The 21,130-nt window shown below is 40.6% G+C and overlaps 1 protein-coding gene across 10 annotated transcripts in view; it reads right to left on the minus strand.

Annotated features, from left to right (window-relative positions):
* The window catches only part of ADAMTSL3 (ADAMTS like 3), a 378,195-nt gene that overhangs the window by 123,926 nt on the left and 233,139 nt on the right, over window positions 1-21,130 (minus strand). For all 10 annotated transcript variants that reach the window (XR_008705347.1, XR_008705348.1, XM_055555931.1 and 7 more), the window contains one exon: window positions 321-610. Coding sequence is in view for 8 of the 10 variants with exons in the window: in XM_055555931.1 (XP_055411906.1) it covers window positions 321-610 (290 nt within the window). In the remaining 2 variants the exon portion in view is untranslated. The remainder of the gene's footprint in view (window positions 1-320; window positions 611-21,130) is intronic.

The raw sequence follows: 21,130 nt of genomic DNA on the forward strand, positions 1-21,130 counted from the left end.
CGTTTCATACATGATATTATACATGCTTCAATGCTGAAGGTAAAGCGTATTACCCCTCGTCACTTGCAACTTGCTATTCGTGGAGATGAAGAATTGGACTCTCTCATCAAGGCTACAATTGCTGGTGGTGGTATGTAAATATTAACTTATAAATTTCTCTAGAGAAAAGAATTTGCTTTTAAATTTCCCTCTGGTAATTTTCAGTCTAAAAGAGGACACAGTATATTTTCATTAGATGAGGCTTTACTGATTTAGTATTACTATTTCTCAAACCACAGCAACGCCAGACACAGCTGTCCCTTAAGTAAAAGATCAAATACCTCCCAAACAGGTGGCGGTGCAGGGGGTGAAGCCAGCGTATTCCCAGTCGTAGGTCGTCTCACTGTCCTGCTCCTGCAGGGAGGCAGCCAGCTCTCGGACGGCGGGGCTCTCATCACAGGGCTGCAGGAGGCAGGGCCGCTCTGTGGGCAGCCGGGGGCCCTCACACTCTTCCTCTGGCAGCTCAGTCTCAGTTTGCGTGAAGGTCAGGAGCACGCGGCACTTCACCTCTCGCACCTGAACACCTGGCCCACATGTGGCACTGCAGGTGGACCACGGCTCTGGAACGAACCTGCAGGCAACCGGGGAGCCCCAGGAGTCGGAGCAGGGGAGGACACAGGCCATCAGTCCAAAGAGACCACAAAGGGGGAGTGACATATGAAGGAAAAATGTAACCTCATTCAGAGGGGATTCAATATGTTTCGGAGGCTGTCCTTTTTTTGGTGCCTGAAAATGTGTCATGGACAAACATTCTAACCTCATCAGCAACAGAAAGAAGCTTTTACCAGCGATCCACTGAACTTTTGCACCTATTTTATTTAATTCAAATTCTGTGCTCTGACCTTTGCATATCATCATTAAAAGGTTTTCTGTAAGATTTGGTCATAATAAATCGTGTAGAGATAATTTCTACTCTGAGTTCTTTTATAACATGGAGATGTTCACCAGTATTTATTCAAGAAATCATTTTGGTGCTTACCCTGTCTTAACAGGTAGAGTTTTATTAAACTATCTTGATATTTAGGAGCAAAACTGTAGGATAGCATGCTTTCTGCAGAGCAGTGGTGGTGGTTTAGTCACTAAGTTGTGTCCAACTCTTGCAACCCTATGGACTGTAGACCACCAGGCTCCTCTGTCCATGGGGTTCTCCAGGCAACAATTCTGGAGTGGGTTGCCATTTCCTTCTCCGTCTGCAGAGTAGATGAAGCTTTAATATTCTTTTTTATTTAATATATGGGCTTCCCTGGTGGCTCAGTGGTAAAGAATCTGCCTGCCATTGCGGGAGACACAGGTTTGATTCCTGGTCCAGGAAGAGCCCCTGGAGAAGGAAATGGCAACCCACTCCAGTATTCTTGCTTAGAGAACTCCATGAACAGAGGAGCATGGCGGGCTACAGTTTATGGGGTCCCAAAGAGTTGGACATGACTGAGCAACTAAACAACATCAACATTTTAATATATAACAACACACAAAACTTCCGAATTTTCTTGAAACTATCACAGCTGTTGCCCAATCTGACTGAATAAAGCATGTATTTCTTTTCCTGAATCTTTATCCACTAAACCACAGGGTGTCCTCCTTTGGCCTACAGGTCAAATCCCGTCCACCTATTTCTGCACAGCCTACCTGCTAAGAATGATTTTCATAGTTTTAAATAGATGGGGAGAAAAAAGAAGGATAATATTTTGTGTCATGCAAAAATGACATAAAATTCAATGTGTGTCCATAACTAAAGATTTATTGGAATACAGTCATGGTCACTTGTTCAGCCTTGTTTATGGCTGCTTTTGTGTTACGTGCCAGGTCTGAGGATTTGCAATATAGACTGTTTGGCTGGCAAAACCTAAGATATTTATTATTTGGCTCTTTATAGAAAATGTTTACTGATTCCTGCACTGAATTTAAGACACAGACTCCATTGGGACACATATTTTTAAGACAATCTGAAGCAACATTTGCATCATGAGATATTAATAAGTGATAGGCTAGAAAGAGAGCAGTGATTGAGTAAGTCTGGAAAACACTGTTTTCAATAATGTTCAATAGGTTTATTTACTGAAAAATTTCCCCCAAAACTATGATATATGAACACATACCATACATACTCAAGGGGGGTGGATATGATGTGCATGATTTCCTAAATTTAAGTGAATATAGACCTCTATTCATGGGAAAATGTTGTACTAAATAACTTCAGCAAAAATGTTGCTGAAAATGTTTGCTTCAAATACAGTTCAAAGGCTTAATGTTTAAAATCTCGGAAGTAAATCTCAGGCTGTAAAGCTCTCTCAGAATCACCTAAGCATCTCTCTCTACATGAGGCTTCACCACAGTTGTACACAAGAGCACAGCAGAATCGAAACATTATTGCTCTCCATGAGCAATAAAGAAATATCAATAACACCTTCCTTTTTTCATTTTGTTTTGTTGGAAATTATTACTGGGAAACTATTTTCTAATCCTGATTTTCCATGACTCAGCTCCTTAGGATGGAGTAGTACTGGAGCAATATTTGCATCTTTACTCTTTTCTGTGCTTGCTGCTTTCCCATGGGTAAACTGGAAAGGAGACTGATTAAATTTAAGAAGACACATCCATACAATGTATTCAATAATAGGATGAGGTCACTGAAAAGAAGGTGAATCTATGTGAATTGATACGGAATATTCTTTTGGAGGCTGTTAAATGAAATAAGTATGTGGTCTTATGAAATAAGGATCACATGCTATGATCTTTTGTCTAACTACACAAAAGGATACAGACATGCCTATATAGTGTATATATTACATATTGTTGTTGTTCAGTCGCTAAGTCATGTCCCACTCTTTGCAACCCCATGAACTCCAGTATGCCAGGCTTCCCTGTCCTTCACTAACTCCCTGACTTCGCTCAAACTCATTTCCATGGAGTCAGTGATGTCATCCAATCATCTTATCCTCTGTCACCCCCTTCTTCTCTTTCCCTCAATCTTTCCCAGCATCAGGATCTTTTCCAATGAGTTGGCTCTTTGCATCAGGTAACCAAAGTATTGGAGCTTCAGCATCAGTTCTTCCAATGAATATTCAAGGTTGATTTCCTTTAGCATTAACTGGTTTGATCTCCTTGCAGTCCAAGGGACTTTCAAGAGTCCTCTCCAGCACCACAGTTCAGAAGCATGAATTCTTCAATGCTCAGCCTTCTTTATGGCCCAACTCTCACATCCGTACATGACTACTTGAAAAACCATAGTTTTGACTATACAGACCTTTGTTGGCAAAGTGATCTCTGCTTTTTAACACAATGTCTGTCATAGCTTTTCTTTCAAGGAGCAAGTGTCTTTTAATTTCATGGCTGCAGTTACCGTCCACAGTGATTTTGGAGCTCAAGAAAATAAAATCTATCAGTTTTTCCACTTTTTCCCCATCTATTTGCCATGAAGTAATGGGATTGGATGCCATGATCTTAGTTTTTTGAATGTTGGATTTTAAGCCAGCTTTTTTACTCTCCTCTCTCTTTCATCAAGAGGCTCTATAATTCCTCTTTGCTTTCTGTTATTAGAGTAGTATCATCTGCATATCTGAGGTTGTTAATATTTCTCCCTGCACTCTTGATTCCAGCTCATGATTCATCCAGCCCTGCATTTCTCATGATGTACTCTGCATATAAGTTAAATAAGCGGGGTAACAATATACAGCCTTGACGTACTCCTTTCCCAATTTTGAACCGCTTTGTTGTTTCACATCTGGTTCTAATGGTATATATTTATAGCCTCTATGTTATCTATGCTGATTTATATATAATGTCTCTTTTCGGAAGTAATTGCAAGAGCCAGGAACTGGAGTTTATAGAAGGAGGCTTTTACTATATTTTGTTGCTGTTTTTTTAATTAATTTTTATTGGAGGATAGTTGCTTTACAATGTTGTGTTAGTTTCTACTGTACAGCACAGTGAACCAGCTATACGTATACGTGTATCCCCTCATTTTTTTTTTTATTTCCTTCCCAGTTAGGTCACCACAGAGCACTGAGTAGAGTTCCCTGTGCTATACAGTAGGCTCTCATGAGTTTTCTACTTTATATATAGTATCAATAGTGTATATACATCAATCCCAATCTCCCAATTCATCCCACCCCGTTCTTTCTGCTTTGGTGTCCGTACGGTTGTTCTCTACGTCTGTGTCTCTATTTCTCTTTTGCAAATAGGATCATCTATACCATTTTATAGATTCCATATGTATGTGTTAATGTCTGATATTTGTCTTTGTTCATTTTCATTTTGCACCTTTTAAAGGCTTGAACTTTCTAACCATATACATACTATACCTCTATGGTCATTAATTTTTTCTCTTTTCTCCTTCACAATAAAAACTAAAACTGGGGATTATGTTTTAATGGGAAGTAGATTTTTTTTCATTCAGATTGGACTCTTACGTCTCATAGATTCAGAATCCTGAGAGAAGGTGGAGTAAGTGAGAAGGCACATCTTAATTCCCAACAGGGCAAATGATGGTTACACTTGATGTTTTTCAGGTCTCCTGGATGTTTCAAGTTGGTTATCATTTTTTTTCTTAGCTTGTGGGATCTTAGTTCCCCAACCAGGGATTGAACAGTGGAAGTCTGGAGTTCTACCCACTGGACCACCAGGGAATTCTATCAAGTTGGTTTTCAAAGATCCTTGTAAGTGTCCTCTTAAAAAACAAATATCAGTTCAGTTCAGTTCAGTCACTCAGTTGTGTCCAACTCTTTGCGAACCCATGAATCGCAGCATGCCAGGCCTCCCTGTCCATCACCAACTCCCAGAGTTCACTCAGACTCACGTCCATCGAGTCAGTGATGCCATCCAGCCATCTCATCCTCTGTCGTCCCCTTCTCCTCCTGCCCCCAATCCCTCTCAGCATCAGAGTCTTGTCCAATGAGTCAACTCTTCACATGAGGTGGACAAAGTATTGGAGTTTCAGCTTTAGCATCATTCTTTCCAAAGAAATCCCAGGGCTGATCTCCTTCAGAATGGACTGGTTGGATTTCCTTGCAGTCCAAGGGACTCTCAAGAGTCTTCTCCAACACCACAGTTCAAAAGCATCAATTCTTCAGCGCTCAGCCTTCTTCACAGTCCAACTCTCACATCCATACATGACCACTGGAAAAACCATAGCCTTGACTAGATGGACCTTTGTTGGCAAAGTAATGTCTCTGCTTTTGAATATGCTATCTAGGTTGGTCATAACTTTCCTTCCAAGGAGTAACAAATATCAGAGCTGTCCAAATTATCCATGAGTGATTTGGGGGAGGCGAGATGGGGAATCATGGTAACTCAAAAATGTATGCATGATTCCACATGATTTTTTTCTACGCATTATTTTTTATTTAAACAAAGGACATTATTATGTTCATGCAGTTCTGAATCTTGCTTTGTCTTTGTTCCCCCCTACATACACACACACACACACACACACAGTAATTTTTTCTTTAAAGAAAAGAAAGTCCCACAGCTGCACACAAGCATTTGAAGAGTGATGTCTGGGCAAAACAACCAGGGAAACAGAGCATGTTCCCTGTGTCTTTGCACAGTGCATGCATGTGTGGCTCAGTTGTGTCCAACTCCACAACAGAAAAGATTTTTTTAAAAAGAGCAATTCAAGGGACTTCTCTGATGGTCCAGTGATTAAAAGACTTAGTCTTCTAATGAAAGGGTGCAGAGATCAATCCCTGGTCAGGGAATGCCACATGCCTTGAGGCCAAAAACCCAAAACATAAAAAAAAGAACAATTCACTTATAAGAGAGCCTAGGCAGGAAATGATAAAACCACAGAATAAAATGGAAAACTACAGAGCTGAAGAAACAAAACTGTGAAACATAACATCATTAGAAACTAACAATTCAGAACCAAGAGAAAAAAATAGAAGAAACATGGCTGAAGGTCAAATTAAAAACATAGAAGCAAGACTTGGAAGTGAATGCAGTGTTGAGAGAGAAAAAGAAAAGTTTTAAAGCAAATAGAGGGGTGAATGGAAGGCTGGGGTACAAAGGAAGCTTCTGGGTGATGGAAATGTTCTGTATCAAGAATGGGGCTGGGGTTCTGTGTTTTGTGTCCACCTGTCAAAACTCATTACTTTAGACAGACACAGATTTTGTATGTAAATTATATCTCTCTAAAATTGATTTTTAATGCAGTTTTTAGAGATAAAATGAGAGAGAATCCAATATTGAAGCTAGTTGGATTCTTTAAGTAGAGGCTTCAACACATGAAACAGAAAAAAAAAAAAAGTTCATAAATAAAATATGTGAAAAATGTGCCTAAAATACAGCCTGGAAAGGTTACACTGTCTTCCAGGAAAAAGTGATACAAAATGATTAACGTAAAAACCTAGAGCTTTCAGCAGAATGCCCTCCCTAAAGATACCCACACCCTAATCCCTAGAATATATGAATATGCTGTTACATGGCAAAAGGGATTCTGCAGATGTGATTAAGGTTATGGACCTCAAGATAGGGTGATTATCCCAGTGGGCCTAATCACACAAGTCCCTAAAAACAGAAAGAATTCTCTGGCTGGAGTTAGATGCAGCAGAACAAGAGGCAAGAGTGAGAGCATGAGAGGTACTCAACCCGCTGTGGCTGGCTCCAGGATGGAAGAGGCCAGGAGCCAAGGAATGCAGGAGGCCTCCAGAAGTGGGAACAGCTCCCGGCCAAGAGCCAGCAAGGAAATGGAGATTTCAGCTCTGCAACTGCATGGATCTGCACTCTGCCAACTGCCTGAATGAATCTGGAAGTGGATTCCACCCTGGGCCTCCAGAGAAGAGATCAGGCTGACAGACGTCATGATTTTAGCCTAATGGGATCTATAGAAATCAGCTAAATCTATTTGGTTTCTGACCCACCGAACTGTGAGATAATACATTTGTGCTGTCTTAAAGCACTGCTGCTGCTGCTGCTGCTAAGTCACGTCAGTCGTGTCCAATTCTGTGCGACCCCACAGACAGCAGCCCACCAGGCTCCCATCCCCGGGATTCTCCAGGCAAGAATACTGGAGTGGGTTGCCGTTTTCTTCTCCAGTGCATGAAAGTGAAAAGTGAAAGTGAAGTCGCTCAGTCATGTCCGACTCTTTGTGACCCCATGGACTGCAGCCTACCAGGCTCCTCCGTTCATGGGATTTCCCAGGCAAGAGTACTGGAGTGGGTCGCCACTGCCTTCTCCAGTCTTAAAGCACTAAGTTTATGTAAACGAATATACTTAAAAAACAAGATTTTGAGGATGAAAAATAGAATTCCATAAGCATCTAGGTACAAAAATCAAGTCCCTTATAAGAATAAAAAAGTCAGGTGGATTTCAGACTCAGCAACATTCAAAACCAGAAAAAGATGAACAAGAGATTTGAGAGAGAGAGTTGGGGTCCCAAGAATATTATGTCCAGTCAAACTGTTATTCAAATACAAAGGCAATAATTTCCTGTCATATAGCAACAGCAATAGTACCAACCTAATGGGGTTAGGTTGGGATTAAATGAGATGTCAGAGTGAAAAGTTCAATAATTACAACAAAAATGACAACAACTAACATTCATTACATTGTTATTTGTGTGAGACACTGTTCCATGTACTTCACATACGTTTTATCATTTACTCATAGCAACAACCCCATTAGGAAGTATTATTATTATTCCCATTGTATAGATGAGGAAACTGAAGATAATTTATCAAAGATAACATAGTAGCTACTGGCATTATTTTACCCTGCCTCAGCAGTATCACAGGTGAGAGATGCAATTTAAGATCATCCAAGATGACAATGAAAGGAGCCCAGGAAAATCTGACAATACTATTTTGGGGCATTTATTTTTCTGATTTCAAAAATGAATAAACAAACACCAATATCCACTTGTTAAAATAATTTTTTTGCTGTTAAAGAAGAAGAATGTAACATATATCTGTGAAAGGAAAGCATATTTTGGGAAAAAATATTATCAGAAACAGAAGGAAATGCTACAGCATCTCCTTAAAAGTTAATGACAATAAAATTCAAGGAAATGTTCTATAAAACAAAAGATAAATGAAGAGATTAAGAAAGTCAAAACATGAAATTCCCTGGCGGTCCAGTGGTTAAGAATCCATGTGCCAATGTAGGGGACTAGGGTTCGATTTCTGGTTTGGGAAGAAACCACATGCTATAGAGCAACTAAGGCCGCGTGCCACAACCACTGAAGCCTGCACCCTAGAGCCCAAGCCCTGCAACTAAAGAAGCCACCACAAGGAGAAGCCTGCACACTGCAACTAGAAAAACAGAGCACGCAGCAACAAGGACCAAGGCAGGAGAAAAATAAGCAGAACACTCAGAACGTGGCTGGGAAAAATCTCTGGCTTGGTTGAGAAAAGACTGAAAAAATACAAAAATAATGCAAAGTTTGCTCTATGACAGAAGAAAATCCAAATGAATAGTAGGAAATACATTCATGGTAAGGACAGCAAATGGTTGTTTGAAGGGCAGATGTGCATCCAAAACATAGAGGAAAAAACACAAAAAGTGCAGGAAGTATCACATGTTAAAAACAGAGATTCAATACACAGAGTTGATGAACCTTTAGAATAAATTAAAAAAACAATAGAAAAGAGGCACAAATACAACAGACGAAAACTTTCATGCACCCAAGAAAGATTTCAATCCATGTCCCCAAACTTCTGTTTACCAAAATTTGAAAAGAAAGTAATACCTGGACTGATTCTTTAAAAATCCTCTAATTTTAAGTATATGGAGAAAAATCTTACGTTTAAGTTAAAAAAAAAAAAAAAGTTCACAACACAAGTATAAAGGATAGCTTAGGCATAAAGAAGATAGTTATTAAACAAGAGTTCATACATTTGCTCATTTGAGGGTGTAAGAAAGGGACTCTTAAATGCAGAGGGTCTGAAAGATTTATGCCATCTATATAATCTCCCAGAAAAAAAAATGCACAAAGAAACACTCCCATTTAATGAGAATTTAATTTTTAAAATTACCATGGGAGAAAAACAGAAATAAGATTCAGCACTGCCTCAACACTGCAGTATCTTTTGTTTAAATTTTAAAGAGGAAATTTGATGGTAGGAATTAAATGCCTTCAATGTGTTCATCTTCTGGCCTCCTAATTCCACCCCAGCAAATGTGTCCTAAGGAGACAATTAGAGATGTAGAGAGAGGCAATTTGAGATTTGCTACAGTTTTATTTATTATAGTGAATAATTAGACACAAATTGCAGAAGGCCAGAAAGATCTTTCTAAAAATGTAATCATTGTGATTACATCACTTGTTAAAAATCCCTAAATGACTCTCACTGCCTCCAGATCAAGTCCAAATCCTTTATGAGCCATGAAAGGCCTCCAAGACTTGCCCACTTTCCAGGTTGTCATTACCACCTCCTTAGCCTCCAGCCCCCTCTCCTCACTCAGTACCTCAGTGCCCAGGTGTGGTGGCCCCCATGGATCAGTTGGCCTACATACAACCTCAATGCCTGACGTGCTGTTCTAACACCCACATACATCTTAAGACATCACTTCGTGTACCAGCTCTCCCAGGAAGCCATCCCTGAGCTTTAAGCCTCACAACGCAGCAATCTAATCGCTAACTTCTCTGTCTGCCCTATGAGACCAACCCAAGGATGGGAGAGCCTTGAATTCAGTTCTCCTAACATAAAATTGGAGCTCTTTCTCAAATCACAGGCCAGAGCATCACCATCCACCACTTAGTAGATCTGAAATGTTGGAGACAATTCCTTAATCTAAACGTTTGCTTCTTCATCCCTAAAATGAAGCTGATAAAAATGCCTCCTCATGGGGTCATTGTGAGAATTAGATCAGAATTAATCCATACAACACTGAGGATACAGTCTGGCACAAAGTCCTCAGTATTAGTTGTTACTACTGTTGTGAGAAAAACAGAATGTCTAAAATATAACCTGATTGAATTTGAGCAAACACAAATGGAGAGGCTAAAATGGCAGTGGAAAATACACAAAGTGTTCTGAATCTGTCTCATTTCCTTGGTTCTCATACATGCTAAATGGGAGGGAGGGCAGCATGACTAAGGAAGCTCTGTGAATCCCATAGAAACTAGGAAAGCTCCGGGGAAGAACTTTTAAAGCAATGATGAACCGTATCAACTGTCAACACATTCCACAGCTGAAAGCTAACACGGTTAAAACTGCAGTTCCCCTGGCTTTGCTTTATAAGCTGTAATTTTTATTTTCCTAATTAAAAATAAAAGCCTTTTGAACATCCGTTCTCTATGTAAAGTCAGAGCTTGAGCCACGGTAAACCACAGAGACAGAAATATTTATCTTCTCCAGGCGGCTTTGGCAGGCATTCTTCAGGGATCCAAAATACAGCTATGTTCATCTTCTCGCTCACTGTCAACAGGCAAGGATCCCCAAACCACAAAAACAGGGGTAATAAAAGGATGAACTGGAAGCTGAGATATGTTGTGGTTTTGTTTGAAAATCAAGGGAATGACTAGAGTCAGAGTGGTGGGAGGAAACCATAAACTTCACACTAGACAGCGGGAACAGGGCAGAAACTGCCAGGCAGCGTGAATTATAAAGGAAAATTGCAGAGAGACCACAGAGAGAGGGAGAGGTAGCCATTCAGGCCCAGGAACAGGTGCTGGGGAGGAAGAAGCAGTCCCACAGAAGGAGAGGGCGGATCAGCTTTGCTCAGTGAATGTGAACAGGAAGAGCCACCACCAAAGTCAGGTGTGGCTGACAGCTTGAGGATGAACATGGGGCCAGACCCTGGTGCAGTGTACACAATACGGCCCTTTTCCAGTTAGGTAAAACTTCAGAAAGAGCCTGGTTTCCCTGCTGGCTCAGTCCGTAAAGAACCTGCAATGCAGGAGACATGAGTTCAATCCCTGGGTCAGGAAGATCCCCTGGAGACGGGAATGGCTACCCACTCCAGTATTCTTGCCTGAGAAATCCCATAGACAGAGGAGCCTGGCAGGCAATGGTCCATAGGGCCACAAATAGTCGGATATGACTGAGCAACTAAAACCACCACCACCAAGAGGGACCCTAGAGATTATCTGATCCGATAGTTCCCAAATTTGGATGCACCGCCCCCCTCGCCAGTCACCCAGGGTGTTTGCTAAAACATGCTGCTGACAAATCCATAGAGCTGGATGCAGAACAGAGATGACCACAGGCTGCAAGGGGATGGGGAGTCAGTGATTCCTGGGTACAGAATTTGTGGTGGGGATGATGAAACCTCCTGGAGATGGATGGTGGTGAGAGTTGCAACGTGTCAATGTACTTAATACCAGTGAACTGAACACTCAAAAAGGGTTAAGATGCTCCATTTTAAGTTATGTCTATTTTACCACAATTTTAAAAAGAACTGCTGCTGCTGCTACTGCTAAGTCGCTTCAGTCGTGTCTGACTCTGTGCAACCCCAGAGACAGCAGCCCACCAGGCTCCCCCGTCCCTGGGATTCTCCAGGCAAGAACACTGGAGTGGGTTGCCATTTCCTTCTCCAATGCATGAAAGTGAAAAAGTGAAAGTGAAGTTGCTCAGTCGTGTCTGACTCTTAGTGACCCCATGGACTGCAGCCTACCAGGCTCGTCCACCCATGGGATTTTCCAGGCAAGAGTACTGGAGTCGGATGCCATTGCCGTCTCCTTAAAAAGAACTAGCAGAGCCAAAAGAAAAAAAAAAAATATGCTCCCAGAATGCCTGACTTGGTGAAGTCCAGAAATCTGCATTTTAAATAGCATCACATGTGCTTCTAAAAGAAGCAATCTGAGGACCACACTTTTAAAAGTGGTATTGTGGGAACTTCCTTGGTGGTCCAGTGGTTAAGACTCTTGAGCTCCCAATACAGAGGGCACAGGTTCCATCCCTGGTCAAAGAACTAAGATCCCACAATGCCATGTGGCAGGGCCAAAAAAAATTTTTTACAGTGCTATTCTGATGATCAAAAACAGATCTTTCTCTTTTAAAGATACACACTTAAGTATTTATGAATGAAATGACATGCTGTCTGGGTGTACTTCAAAAATGCCCCACTGCAGGTGGAGGCAGTGGTGTGGATGAAAAAAGAGTGGCCCTGAGTTGATAACTGTTGCAGTTGAGAGACAGACTCATGGGTGGGGTTGTCATACTGTTCTCTCATCTTCCATACAGGCTTGGTATTTTCTATAACAACCAAAAAAAAAAAAAAGCTTTTTCAAAATCCAGGTGGGTGCCATTCCCAACAGAAAGGAGAACATAGTTAAAGTGAAGGAGGCAGCTCGTTACAGGCAAGGAACAGCCAACAGCAGCGAATGCTGGAGCACCCCAATCCAGTCTAAGCTGGGGGTGGGGGGTTTGTGGTCAGAGATGAAGCTGGTAGTCAGGAAGGGTGATATCTACCCCACTATGACTTGTTGGCTGGTGAACAAGCATAAGTCTTCGGGAAATGGGGAAACATTGGGATATGATGAACATTGTAAGAAAAGATTAGACTTCTGCCTTAGCCAGACTGGGTGGATCTGAGGACATCAAAAGTGAAAGTGAAAGTCGCTCAGTGACGTCTGACTCTTGGCGACCCCATGGACTGTACAGGCAAGGAATTCTCCAGGCAAGAATACTGGAGTGGGTAGCTGTTCCCTTCTCCAGGGGATTTTCCCAACCCAGGGATCGAACCCAGGTCTCCCACTTGCAGGCACTGGGAGTCTGAATCCCATTGCAGGCAGATTCTTTACCACCTGAGATCATCAAGTGGGGAGCAAATCAGAAGGCTGTTGTAGGTATCCTGGTAAGTGACTCTGAGACCTGAACAAAGGTGGTAGTAGGGATGGAGAGAAGGAGAGCTGTAATGGAGATTTTAGAAGATATGACTTCACAACTCTAGTTAATTATAGACCGGGGAAACATGAGCAAGAGGCAAGAATGACTGCAAGCTTCCAGTCTAAGGAACTGACAGCAAAGCCTTTAACCAAGAGAGAACATGCAGAAGGATTAGCAATGGTGATCTAATTGTGTTTATTTTAAATTAATTTTTATTGGAGTATAGTTGCTTTACAATGTTGTGTTAGTGTCTAGTGTATAGCAAAATGAATGAGCCACACATGGAATATTATTGTGCTGTGTTTAGTTGCTCAGTCATGTCCGACTCTTGGTGAACCCATAGACTGTAGCCCAGTAGGCTCCTCTGTCCATGAGGATTCTCCAGGCAAGAATACTGGAGTGGATTGCCACTGCTTTTTCCAGGGGATCTTCCCAACCCAGGGATTGAACCCAGATATCCTGCTTTGTAGGTGGATTCTTTACCATCTGAGCCACCAGGGAAGCCCCATGGAATATTACTCAGCCATAAAAAGGAACAATATTGGATCATCTGTAGAGGCATGGGGAATATGGACCTAGAGAATGTCATAAGCAGTGAAGTCAGAAAGAGAAAAATAAATATGATCTATTAACACATACATATGGAAGCTAGGAAATGGTATAGGTGATCTTATTTAGAAATAGAGACACAGATGTAGAGAACAAATACTAGATAACATCTAACTGTGTTCTGAGAAGAGACCCTGGCAAGATGTATCATTCAAGACTAAGAACTCCCTGACCATCCTTGTGTGACAGCTACAGACTCCCTTGCAGGCGTCCAAGTTCCTTTTCTTCTCTAGATTCCATCCCTTACAGAACCATAGGAGATCAGAGCTGGGAGAAGCTTCCAGTAGCATTTAGCCTAACACCCTCCTTGTACAACTGAGAAGTCTAGAGATGGTAACTGTCTAAAATCCTTATGACCTTTTTAATATGTTTAAGGTTGCCCTAACTTCAAATGAAAAGCAACAACAAAAATCAAATACATACCTATAACCCTTCCTTTTCATCAACTTGACTACCAGTCTTTCTTCTTGAGTAGTCAAATACCCATTGTCCCATTTCCTTGTAATTCAGAATTCATTCCTTAAAGATCTGCAGCGTTTTACTTCTCTACACTATGAAATCTATTGCCCTAAAATTAACTGAGTTTGCTCTGCCAGGAACTGTCTGATGTGGGCTCTGGTTATAAGCAAGGTGAAAAGACAGCCTTCAGAATGGGAGAGAATAATAGCAAACAAAGCAGTGGACAAAGAATTAATCTCAAAAATATATAAGCAACTCCTGCAGCTCAATTCCAGAAAAATAAAGGACCCAATCAAAAAGTGGGCCAAAGAACGAAACAGACATTTCTCCAAAGAAGACATACAGATGGTTAACAAACACATGAAAAGATGCTCAACATCACTCATTATCAGAGAAATGCAAATCAAAACCACAATGAGGTACCATTTCAAGCCAGTCAGAATGGCTGTTATCCAAAAGTCTACAAGCAATAAATGCTGGAGAGGGTGTGGAGAAAAGGGAACCCTCTTACACTGTTGGTGGGAATGCAAACTAGTACAGCCACTATGGAGAACAGTGTGGAGATTCCTTAAAAAACTGGAAATAGAACTGCCATTATGATCCAGCAATCCCACTGCTGGGCATATACACCGAGGAAACCAGAATTGAAAGAGACACATGTACCCCAGTGTTCATTGCAGCACTGTTTATAATAGCCAGGACATGGAAGCCACCTAGATGTCCATCAGCAGATGAATGGATAAGAAAGCTGTGGTACATATACACAATGGGGTATTACTCAGCCATTAAAAAGAATACATTTGCATCAGTTCTAATGAGGTGGATGAAACTGGAGCCTATTATATAGTAATCCAGAAAGAAAAACACCAATACAGCATATTAACGCATATATTTGGAATTTAGAAAGATGGTAACAATAACCCTATATGCAAGACAGCAAAAGAGACACAGACAAAAGATGGCAGAGGAATAGGATGGGGAGACCACTTTCTCCCCCACAAATTCATCAAAAGAACATTTAAAAGCCGAGTAAATTGCACAAAACAACTTCTGAATGCTGGCAGAGGACATCAGGCACCCAGAAAAGCAACCCATTGTCTTCGAATGGAGGTAGGAAAAAATATAAAAAGGCAAAAAAAGAGACAAAAGAGGGAGGGACGGAGCTCCTGCCTGAGAAGGGAGTCTTAAAAGAGAGAAGTTTCCAAACACCAGGAAACACTCTCACTGCCGAGTCTGTGCGGAGCCTTGGAAGCACAGAGGGCAACATAACAGGGAGGAAAAATAAACAATTAAACCCCACAGATTACGAGCCCAACAGTAACTCCCCCAGCGGAGAAGCAGCGCAGACGCCTGCACCCACCAGTAGCAAGCGGGGGCTGGGCAGGGAGGCGTGGGCCACATCGCTTAGAGTAAGGATCAGGCCTGAATGCCCCGAGCGCTATCTGAGCGAACTAATTTGGGCTACCAAACCAGACTGTGGGATAACTACCACGCCAAAAGCCAGCCCTAACCTAAGACACCGGCAGGCCTGCGCATGGAACAAAGGACTGAACAGAGATAACCGGCTGCAGACCATTCCCCTCCGGTGACAGGCAGCCAGAACCGGAAGGGGGCAATCGCAGCCCCAGAGAGACATTATCTACAAAACTGTAAGCAGGCTTCTTTGCTAACTAAGACTTCTTGGGGTTCTGGACAGTCAACACCTGCCGGAGAAAGTGCGCCGGTTGTACACCCAGAAAACCGAGCCGCTGGGAGGCGATAAGTCTCAGCAACCGGGCTCGCCAAACACCTCATCACTGAGCTGCTTGGACCTGGGAAGGGCACAAAACACAGGCCCAACCGAGTCTGCGCCTCTGAGGACTACCTGAGCGCCTGAACCTAAGCAGCTTAGATCTGGGAGGTGCAAGCAGCCCAGGGCTGGCCTCGGATGGTTCCCAGCGAGCAACCTAGAGCCTGAGCAGTGTGGGCAGGGAGGCTACACGTGCCGTGAGCGGGGTCAGGCCCAGTGTGGCGGCTGAGGCACTGCGAGCAAATGCCAGTGTTATTTGTTTGCAGCGTCCCTCCCTCCCCACAGCGCAACTGAACAAGTGAGCCTGAAAAAAAAAAAAGTGTCCACCACTGCCCCCTTTGTATCAGGGCGGAAATCAGACACTGAAGAGACCAGCAAACAGAAGAAGCTATAACAGAGGGAACCACCTTGGAAGCAACAGGAAATAGATTAAAACCCTGTCGTTAGTACCGACTACATAGGAAGGGGCCTATAGATCTTGAGAAATATAAGCTGGACCAAGAAACTAGCCGAAAATGAACTGACCCCACAATACCCACAACACCAGAGAAAGTTCTAGATATATTTTTACTATTTTTAACAATCATTCTTTTAATTTAAAAAAAAATTTTAAGTCCTCTAGTACTCCTTTAATTTTCACTTTTATAACCTACTATTACTTTCCAAAAAAAAAGACTCATTTTTTTTTAAAGCAAACTTCATATATATTTTATAATTTTTGTAACCTTGTTTTTTTTTCTTTTTCTCTTTTATTTTCCTCTTTTCTTTAACATTGTATTTTTGAAATTCCAACCTCTACTCTAGATTTTTAATTTTAGCTTTTTGGTATTTGTTATAAATTTTGTACCTATATTTTTTTTAATAATTTTTGTGACTTTTTTTTCCTCTCTTTCTTTCTCTTCTTCTTTTCTTTAACATTGTATTTCTGAAATTCCAAACTCTACTCTAGATTTTTAACTTTTGCTTTTTGGTATTTGTTATCAATTTTGTACCTATATTTTCTTTATAATTTTTGTGACTTTGTTTCTGTTGTTTGTTTTTTCTCTTTTTCTTCTTCTTTTCTTTAACATTGTATTTTTGAAATTCCAAACTCTAGATTTTTAACTTTTGCTTTTTGGTATTTGTTATCAATTTTGTACCTATATTTTCTTTATAATTTTTGTGACCTTTTTTTTCTCTCTTTCTTTTCCTTCTTCCTTTCTTTAACATTGTATTTTTGAAATTCCAAACTCTACTCTAGATTTTTAATTTTTGCTTTTAGGTATTTGTTACCAATTTTGTACCTTTAAGAACCCAATCTTCAGTACCCATTTTTTACTTGGGAGCAAGATTACTGGCTTGACTGCTCTCTCCCCCTTTGGACTCTCCTTTTTCTCCACCAGGTCGCCTGTGTCTCCTCCCTAACCCCTTTCTACTCTACCCAATTCTGTGAATTTCTGTGTGTTCCAGACGATGGAGAACACTTAGGGAACTGATTACTGGCTGGATCTGTCTCTCTCCTTTTCATTCCCCCATTTTATCCTTCTGGCCACCTCTGTCTCCTTCCTTCCTCTTCTCTCTCTTCCATGAACATCTCTGAGCGGTCCAGTTGTGGAGTGCACATAAGGAAGTGATTATTGGCTAGCCCACTTGCTCCTCTACTGATTCTACCTCATCTCATTCGGGTCACCTCTAACTTCCTCCTTCCTCTTCTCTTCTCCATGTAATGCTGTGAACCTCTCTGGGTGACCCTCATGGTGGAGAAACTTTTCATCTTTAACCTAGATGTTTTATCGATAGTGCTGTATAGAATGAGAAGTTTTGAGACTACTGTAAAAATAAGACCTATAATTGGAAGCAGGAGGCTTAAGTCCAAACCCTGACTCCAGGGAACTCCTGACTCCAGGGAACATTAATTGACAGGAGCTCATCCAACGCCTCCATACCTACACTGAAACCAAGCACCACACAAGGGCCAACAAGTTCCAGGGCAAGACACACCAAGCAAATTCTCCAGCAACACAGGAACACAGCTCTTAGCTCCAATATACAGGCTTCCCAAAGTTACTACAAAACCATAAACATCTCATAACTCATTACTGGACACTTCATTGCACTCCAGAGAGAAGAAATCCAGCTCCACCCACCAGAACACCGACACAAGCTTCCCTAATCAAGAAACCTTGACAAGCCACCTGTACAAACCCACACACAGTGAGGAAACACCACAATAAAGAGAACTCCACAAACTGCCAGAATACAGAAAGGACACCCCAAACTCAGCAATATAAACAAGATGAAGAGACAGAGGAATACCCAGCAGGTAAAGGAACAGGATAAAAGCCCACCAAACCAAACAAAAGAGGAAGAGATAGGGAATCTACCTGATAAAGAATTCCGAATAATGATAGTGAAATTGATCCAAAATCTTGAAATCAAAATGGAATCACAGATAAATAGCCTGGAGGCAAGGATTGAGAAGATGCAAGAAAGGTTTAACAAGGACCTAGAAGAAATAAAAAAGAGTCAATATATAATGAATAATGCAATAAGTGAGATCAAAAACACTCTGGAGGCAACAAATAGTAGAATAACAGAGGCAGAAGATAGGATTAGTGAATTAGAAGACAGAATGGTAGAAATAAATGAATCAGAGAGGAAAAAAGAAAAACGAATTAAAAGAAATGAGGACAATCTCAGAGACCTCCAGGACAATATTAAATGCTACAACATTCGAATCATAGGAGTCCCAGAAGAAGAAGACAAAAAGAAAGACCATGAGAAAATACTTGAGGAGATAATAGTTGAAAACTTCCCTAAAATGGGGAAGGAAATAACCACCCAAGTCCAAGAAACTCAGAGAGTCCCAAACAGGATAAACCCAAGGCGAAACACCCCAAGACACATATTAATCAAATTAACAAAGATCAAACACAAAGAACAAATATTAAAAGCAGCAAGAGAAAAACAACAAATAACACACAAGGGAATTCCCATAAGGATAACAGCTGATCTTTCAATAGAAACTCTTCAAGCAAGGATGGAATGGCAAGACATACTTAAAGTGATGAAAGAAAATAACCTACAGCCCAGATTATTGTACCCAGCAAGGATCTCATTCAAATACGAAGGAGAAATCAAAAGCTTTACAGACAAGCAAAAGCTGAGAGAATTCTGCACCACCAAACCAGCTCTCCAACAAATACTAAAGGATATTCTCTAGACAGGAAACACAAAAAGGGTGTATAAATTCGAGCCCAAAAGAACAGAGTAAATGGCAACAGGATCATACTTATCAATAATTACCTTAAATGTAAATAGGTTGAATGCCCCAACTAAAAGACAAAGACTGGCTGAATGGATACAAAAACAAGACCCCTACATATGTTGTCTACAAGAGACCCACCTCAAAACAGGGGACACATACAGACTGAAAGTGAAGGGCTGGAAAAAGATTTTCCATGCAAATAGAGACCAAAAGAAAGCAGGAGTAGCAATACTCATATCAGATAAAACAGACTTTAAAACAAAGGCTGTGAAAAGAGACAAAGAAGGTCACTACACATAATGATCAAAGGATCAATCCAAGAAGAAGATATAACAATTATAAATATATATGCACCCAACATAGGAGCACCGCAATATGTAAGACAAATGCTAACACGTATGAAAGGAGAAATTAACAATAACACAATAATAGTGGGAGACTTTAATACCCCACTCACACCTATGGATAGATCAACTAAACATAAAATTAACAAGGAAACACAAACTATAAACGATACAATAGACCAGTTAGACCTAACTGATACCTATAGGACATTTCATCCCAAAACAATGAATATCACCTTTTTCTCAAGCGCACACAGAACCTTCTCCAGGATAGATCACATCCTGGGCCATAAATCTAGCTTTGGTAAATTCAAAAAAACTGAAATCATTCCAAGCATCTTTTCTGACCACAATGCAGTAAGATTAGAACTCAATTATAGGAGAAATACTATTAAAAATTCCAACATATGGAGGCTGAACAACACACTGCTGAATAACCAACAAATCACAGAAGAAATCAAAAAAGAAATCAAAATTTGCATAGAAATGAATGAAAATGAAAACACAACAACCCAAAACCTATGGGACACGGTAAAAGCAGTCCTAAGGGGAAAGTTCATAGCAATACAGGCATACTTCAAGAAACAAGAAAAAAGTCAAATAAATAACCTAACTCTACACCTAAAGCAACTAGAAAAGGAAGAAATGAAGAACCCCAGGGTTAGTAGAAGGAAAGAACTCTTAAAAATTAGGGCAGAAATAAATGCAAAAGAAACAAAAGAGACCATAGCAAAAATCAACAAAGCCAAAAGCTGGTTCTTTGAAAGGATAAATAAAATTGACAAACCATTAGCCAGACTCATCAAGAAACAAAGGGAGAAAAATCAAATCAATAAAATTAGAAATGAAAATGGAGAGATCACAACAGACAACACAGAAATACAAAGGATCATAAGAGACTACTATCAGCAATTATATGCCAATAAAATGGACAACGTGGAAGAAATGGACAAATTCTTAGAAAAGTACAACTTTCCAAAACTCGACCAGGAAGAAATAGAAAATCTTAACAGACCCATCACAAGCACGGAAATTGAAACTGTAATCAGAAATCTTCCAGCAAACAAAAGCCCAGGTCCAGACGGCTTCACAGCTGAATTCTACCAAAAATTTAGAGAAGAGCTAACACCTATCCTGCTCAAACTCTTCCAGAAAATTGCAGAGGATGGTAAACTTCCAAACTCATTCTATGAGGCCACCATCACCCTAATACCAAAACCTGACAAAGATCCCACAAAAAAAGAAAACTACAGGCCAATATCACTGATGAACATAGATGCAAAAATCCTTAACAAAATTCTAGCAATCAGAATCCAACAACACATTAAAAAGATCATACACCATGACCAAGTGGGCTTTATCCCAGGGATGCAAGGATTCTTCAATATCCGCAAATCAATCAATGTAATACACCACATTAACAAATTGAAAAATAAAAACCATATGATTATCTCAATAGATGAAGAGAAAGCCTTTGACAAAATTCAACATCCATTTATGATAAAAACTCTCCATAAAGCAGGAATAGAAGGAACATACCTCAACATAATAAAAGCTATATATGACAAACCCACAGCAAACATTATCCTCAATGGTGAAAAATTGAATGCATTTCCTCTAAAGTCAGGAACAAGACAAGGGTGCCCACTTTCACCATTACTATTCAACATAGTTTTGGAAGTTTTGGCCACAGCAATCAGAGCAGAAAAAGAAATAAATGGAATCCAAATTGGAAAAGAAGAAGTAAAACTCTCACTGTTTGCAGATGACATGATCCTCTACATAGAAAACCCTAAAGACTCCACCAGAAAATTACTAGAACTAATCAATGACTATAGTAAAGTTTCAGGATATAAAATCAACACACAGAAATCCC

The sequence above is a fragment of the Bubalus kerabau genome, chromosome 19 (genome assembly GCF_029407905.1).
Source record: "Bubalus kerabau isolate K-KA32 ecotype Philippines breed swamp buffalo chromosome 19, PCC_UOA_SB_1v2, whole genome shotgun sequence".
NCBI lineage: Eukaryota > Metazoa > Chordata > Mammalia > Artiodactyla > Bovidae > Bubalus > Bubalus kerabau.